This window comes from Pollicipes pollicipes, unplaced genomic scaffold (genome assembly GCF_011947565.3).
Source record: "Pollicipes pollicipes isolate AB1234 unplaced genomic scaffold, Ppol_2.1 Scaffold_5724;HRSCAF=6776_pilon_pilon_pilon, whole genome shotgun sequence".
Lineage (NCBI taxonomy): Eukaryota > Metazoa > Arthropoda > Thecostraca > Pollicipedomorpha > Pollicipedidae > Pollicipes > Pollicipes pollicipes.
The window spans coordinates 32844947-32850946 of record NW_023596746.1 but is presented as its reverse complement, the minus strand read 5'-3'; the positions used below and the strand labels follow the sequence as shown (position 1 = coordinate 32850946).

At 54.4% G+C, this 6000-nt stretch overlaps 1 protein-coding gene across 3 annotated transcripts in view; it reads left to right on the top strand.

Annotated features, from left to right (window-relative positions):
• The first annotated feature begins 286 nt into the window (after positions 1–286).
• LOC119104014 (uncharacterized) overlaps positions 287–6000 on the top strand; it is a 44519-nt gene continuing 38805 nt past the window's right edge. The window contains exons 1-2 of one of the 3 annotated variants that reach the window (XM_037227737.1): positions 3272–3484; positions 3913–4115. In XM_037227737.1, coding sequence (XP_037083632.1) covers positions 4101–4115 — 15 coding nt within the window. In that variant the 5' untranslated portion in view covers positions 3272–3484; positions 3913–4100. Of the gene's footprint in view, positions 456–3271; positions 3485–3912; positions 4116–6000 lie in introns of those variants that run through there. The other 2 variants (XM_037227740.1, XM_037227739.1) reach the window with 2 other exon arrangements.

Here is a 6000-nt window from a genome sequence, read left to right as displayed (position 1 = left end):
TTAGACATACCTTACCTACATTAGCTTACAGGCATTTGCGTACGTTATTTATCCACATGCACTTTTTTGGTTTTAAAATCACTTCTCGGATACGGACGTCCTCCATAAGTATCTTTGTTCTAAAACCGCTATGTGGCGCCCAATTTTCATTCGGATTAGATGGCGCCACCGTATTAGCAGTTCTAGCATAGAGGTCTCTAGCTGAGCAGCAAGGCGCCAGGTTTGCCTGTTGGCTTGCGCCCCCTGGATTGCGTTGTTCCTGCGCCGTGTTCGCTTGCAACTGGGGAGTTCGTGAGGGCAGGTGCGCTTGCGCCTCGCGTTCGCCCGTCAACAGTTTTAGTTTCTTTGCATGTTGTTCAGGTACAATTCGATGACGCTTTCTTGAAAGATAACAAGCTGCTGCTGTGAGGCAGCCCAGCTGCATTCGAAGCAGCTCGCACGATAGCATCAGGGAGGTAAGCGTTGCTGGGCCATCTAGTGTGCCATTGGCTTACAATGAAAATTGTGGAGTGTGAACTAAGTATGGGTATAAAAGTGGTGCACAATTGGATATGCTGAAAAGAGGGCATATGTCACATGTTCTGTTATGATTTTACTGTGGAGAGTGATCTAGTTTGTGTGCCCTGCATCAAACTAAAGGGCAATCACATCAGATCAGCTGGAATTAGGGTTCATGTTAAGGTTCAAACTTGCATACAGTATGAAACATGCAGTTGCATGCACTTGCATTATTTTGCAGACATGCAAACATTATTTTGCAAACATGCACTTGTATTTTTTTGGTTTATCTTACTTTTATAAATGGTGTTGCATACACCCCTTGCACCTCCATGTGGACACCTGGCAGGGAGGTGGTCTTATTGCGACAATGTCACTGTCTTATTCATGTAATAACACAAAGGCATCTCTCTGAGATGTACTTTATTCGTATTTTGTGATTCATCGTTTGTTCAATCTGCAAGGTTAATGCATAACTCACCCTTGGAAATTGTTCTGCTCAGCCCTTCTATTCTGCAGGCATGACATAAATTGGTAATTGTTGGCTGTTCCATCTGTCACTATAACTGCTCTCAAAATTTTTGGTTATGCAATACCTGTGAGATATTTCAACACAGTACCATTCAATGTAACATGGTGTTTTTATCACATTGTAGTTTATTTCTAATTCTATGCTTTTTTGGCAATCACTAAGGTGTGTAGTTGTTTGTAGGAGCAAGGCAAATTCCAAATAATTCATGGCATTACAATCAGTATTTTAAGGCATATTAGCTACTAGGCCAAAATTTAATGCATGACATTTGTAATGTAATGTTGAGTAATATATGCAGTACACATTCAGAAATCAGTCAAATTTCCACCTAAAACTGAGCTGATGTTTATTTGCACTAGAAATCTGGCAATTGCAACACCCTCACTGGTTATGATAGCAGACAAATATAGCTGTTCATGGTGGTTGCTAAAATACAAACATTTTGGCAGGACAGCATCCATCCTGAAAGCTATTAAGCATTACAACCTCATATATGTTGCCTATTTTAGATATTGTATTGCTGCATGTTGTGTGCCAATAATTGAATAAGGATTGCCTTCCACCTTTATCATTTTGTCAGTACACATTGTTAGTGTGTTGTGATATGCCCTTGCTGTATGCATCTGATGTGTCACCTTAAACCCTTTTGTATTGTTTGTTCATACTGTATGTATCTGATTGTATTGTTTGTTCATACTGTATGTATCTGATTGTATTGTTTGTTCATACTGTATGTATCTGATTGTATTGTTTGTTCTGCCAGTAAGTCTGATGTCACTGCCTCAAGCCTGACTGGTAGGCCTTTGATTAGCTCGGGCCCAGGCAGCAGCTGGGAAGTGGTTGCCTTGTCACAGGAGCAATTTTGCATGAAAAAGCATCAAGGCAATGATCTGGTGAACATGTTGCACCAGTAATTGGTCTTTGGTTTGGTGACCCCAGAGAACAAGTGATCCTGAGATGTCAGAATAGGCCCGCCATATGTGTGGATATGGCGGGCCTATATACGGGGTGCCTGTCACATATGACAGACGCTCTGACAGCGAGCGAGTGTTCGACTCCCTGCCAAAGGTCCCGGCGGGTGGGCGCCTCTGCTGTTTGGCGTGTAGGGGCGCGCTGCTCATCAGGGCCGCTCTGCAGCCTCTGCTCTTTACATTGTCGTATGTATGTTAGGCCACGCATCCAACCACAGAACCTCTGTGTCGGAGCATCACAGATGTATGAAACGCCCCGAAATTCTCCTGCTGGCTTGATAAGACCGTCGAAAAGTATTTTTCGACGCGTCTTAGCATACACATAACCCCATGCAATTGAATGAGAGTTCATACGGTCGTGCGGTTTGATGTCGGACGAATGCTGCCCTTGCGCTTCGGCGCCGACCCTTTCGCAATATTACCGATCGGTTAGCATATCGCCAACGCTATCCGAGGCAGATCAGGTCAACATTTGGAGTGGGTGGCTCATTTTCGGGACGTTGAGTGATGTATTATGTCACCTCAGTAGGTGGCAATTTCAGGACACTAAGTTAGATATGAATTTATTGTCCATAGGTGCTGTCATTAGCACCGTCCACATTTCATGGCTGACGTTATTGGATGCCTTTCTTGTTGCGTCCAAATATGTGGCATTGGAGTGGCAGCCACGCACGAAATATCGGCCTTTGCTCTTCGGTTCGGCACTTGACACCGTTTTGTCAACATCTCCGTTCGTCAGCTGTGACGGCTGGTCGTCTATTCCATCCGGTTGTTTGAACTCCTCCTACTTCAATGAGTGCCCGCAGCCACGTCGACATGTACTGCCAGGAGCACGGTTTTGGGTTGGTAGACTTCCGCTGCCTGTGATCCGGTCGTGCGGACCTCCCCGAGGATGGGGTCCCGGGCTGAAACAGGACAGACGCCCTGTTGACACGGGCAGCTGAGCTTCGGATCTGCCGTGCGGTCGGCTCAGACTCTGATGCGGACTCGGATCCGACTCCACGGTGGATCCGAATTCTAGCTGCCCGTGTACACAGGGTGAGAGAGACGCCGCCGCTTGCCCAGCCGCCGCGCCTGCGGGGAGGGTCGCGTGCTGCCGTCCAGTGCGGGTCCATTGCTAACGGGGTGGCGCCATGGACCAGCAGCAGCGGCGTCTGCCGTCTGTGACGTCACTGCCCGCCGGAGCCGCGCGGTGACGTCACCACTGCAGGCCGCCAGCTGGCGCGCGCGCCGCCGGAGTAGCTGCGGGTTGTCCGCAGCGCGAGGTGCGTGCGCGAGCGCCGGCCGCTGTCGGGTGTGTGTGTGTGTGGAGGTGTGCGCCGGTGTGTGCCGGCCGGACCGATAAGATAGCGTGGGTGTCCGGCGCCCGGGACGAGCCGGTCAGAGGTGGTGCGGCGCGTGCCGAGGGTGGAACCTACCGACTCCGGCACAGTGGACGCCCGGAGTGGTGCCGTGCACCCGGCCGGTATGCCGGCGAAACATGGTGAGAGACCCGCGCCGAGGTGTGGACACGGACGGGAATGAGCAGCGATCGGCTGTGTCGAGTTACCTGGCCCTCTTGCTTCATAATTGGCTGGGAGGGGTGTGCGGCACGTCCAATCGCTTTCTGTCAAATAGCTCAAAGGTAACGCAGTGAGACAAAACATTTAGGCCGGGAAGGGTCTTGGCTCACTTGCATGGAGGGTGGGGGAGGTGAGGGATTAAACTTTTTTTGCTTTTCCATAGCGATTTTAGCTTGAAACATTAATATGTTTGCAAGCTTAATAAGCTCAAGGATATGTGACATGTGCAAGGTGTAGGCACATCTCTGATGCGTCTGCTTCTGTCAAGGCCAGATCTGACTGCTGCGACAAAATCGCAGGAGATACGGAGTTGTTTAAGCATGTGTGCGTGTGCTTATTTGACTTACAGACACATCCGCAACACAACTCACTTCCCGCGCCCGTCAAGGTGGATGGAAACTGGGTCATAAATAAACGCCAAGGCGCGACAGACAAGTTTCACAATGTAAGGGTGCTAGAATACAATAAGCAAAAGGGGTTCGGGGAAGGCACGTTGAAGGGCATGTAACAACATGCGTCGAAAGGCTCGTTGCAGGGATGTTTAACGTCGTGGTAAGCTGCACAGTCACTCACACTCTGATCGCCCGGTGTTTGAGCGTGGAAACTGCTGTTTGTGTACAACTAATTGTTGCCACCGCGGTCGGCTCCGTCTTGATTAGTAGTGGTGGAACGAATGTCGATCCTGGTTTTTTTCCTCAGCCTTCCAAGCTGTGCGTGACTCTTGATCGCCGAATATGAGAAACTATTGTCGTTGGCTGCTGTAAATGGTGGTGTGCGGCTTCATTTTCCCATTTCAAATGGCATGTTGTGCAGGTCGACGTCCCGATCACGCCGCTGTCAATGGACGGGCCGGCTTCGCGTCAATCATATGTGGTGTGTATTGAGCAGCCTTTGTTACCGCACGTTCCCAGGTGAGTCGGATTCACACCCGGCTATGTGCCCGGATAACCTCGCTGTCTCTGTTCGGCGTTGCGAGGACAGTGGCCCGTGGCTGTCGTGGTGACCCCTGCATGCTGGGACGGGACAGGACTGCCAGTGCTACAGCCCTTGTCCCGCTAGGATGGACCGTAGCGCGCGGTCTTATCAAAACTAGGCTCTGGCCCGTCGGGACGGAGACAGCAGCACGCGGTCCCCTCTCTCGCGGCACGGCATCCCCTGTGTCGACCGCCTGGTGTCGCCCGTCGGGACGGCGACAGCAGCGCGCGGTCCCCTCTCTCGCGGCACGGCACCCTCCTGTGTCGACCGCCTGGTGTCGCCTGTCGGGACGGCGACAGCAGCGCGCGATCCCCTCTCTCGCGGCACGGCACTCTCCTGTGTCGGCCGCCTGGTGTCGCCCGTCGGGACGGAGACAGCAGCGCGTGGTCCCATCTCTCGCGGCCCGGGACTCTTCTGTGTCGACCGCCGGGTGTCGCCTGTCGGGACGGAGACAGCAGCGCGCGGCCCTCTCTCGCGGCACGGCACCCCCTTTGTCGGTCACCTGGTGTCGCCCGTCGGGACAGAGACAGCAGCGTGCGGTCCCCTCTCTCGCCGGCGCTCATGAGGAGCGGCAGCACTGGCAATGCTCCGCCGCCGCCGTCGCAGCCACTGCCGGCTCTACGGACCCCTGGCCACTACGTACCCGGCGCCACGCCGTGGATGATGCTTCCCTGGCGGGCGTTGGCGTGCACGTCCCCGAGGATAGGTATGCTGCAGCGTTCCGGGTCGCTTTCCCGGCACAAAGAAACAGGCATGCCGGATGATTCATTGTTCGCTCCTGTTCACCGGGGATCGGCTGGGCCTTTGCAGCTGGCCATCCGCCGGCGTGTTCGTGATCTGTGCGATCGGCCCGCTCGGCCCGGCACCTGTACGGGCAGCCGGGACGGGAAGTGGGGCGGGTCGGGCCGGGCGACCTCGCGGCAGTCGCCCCTACCCGCCCGCGCGCAGGTGGGAGGCTGTTGTGGGACAGCGCCTTTTTGTTCCGGCACTGCGATGCTGGGTCGACGCACAGCTGGGTCACGGACACTGCGCACAGCGTGGCGGCCCGGCCGGTGACGTTGTGTACACAGCGGGTCACGGACATTGCGCACAGCGTGGCAGCCCGGCCGGTGACGTTGTGTACACAGCGGGTCACGGACACGGCACGGTGCGTCACGGCAGGGTCGGGGAGGGGGGGGGGGGGGGCGGCGTACACACAGCAGGAGGGTCTCACCTCCGGTGGTAACATTGAACCCCAACAGTGGACAGCGGTTTGTGCCTCAGCGTGCGCGCAGCTAGCTCTCCTGGTGCGAGGCGCGCGTGAGCCGCGGCGGCCGTCACGGGATCGGTCAGAGCACCTTTGGCCGCCCTCTCAGGCGGCCAGAGCGCAGGGGACGTCAGAGGATTGGCTCCGACTGACCTTGGCCGGAGATGGCCGGTAGCCATCGCGGCTGGACCTTCACGGGCTCGGTCGGTGTCAGGA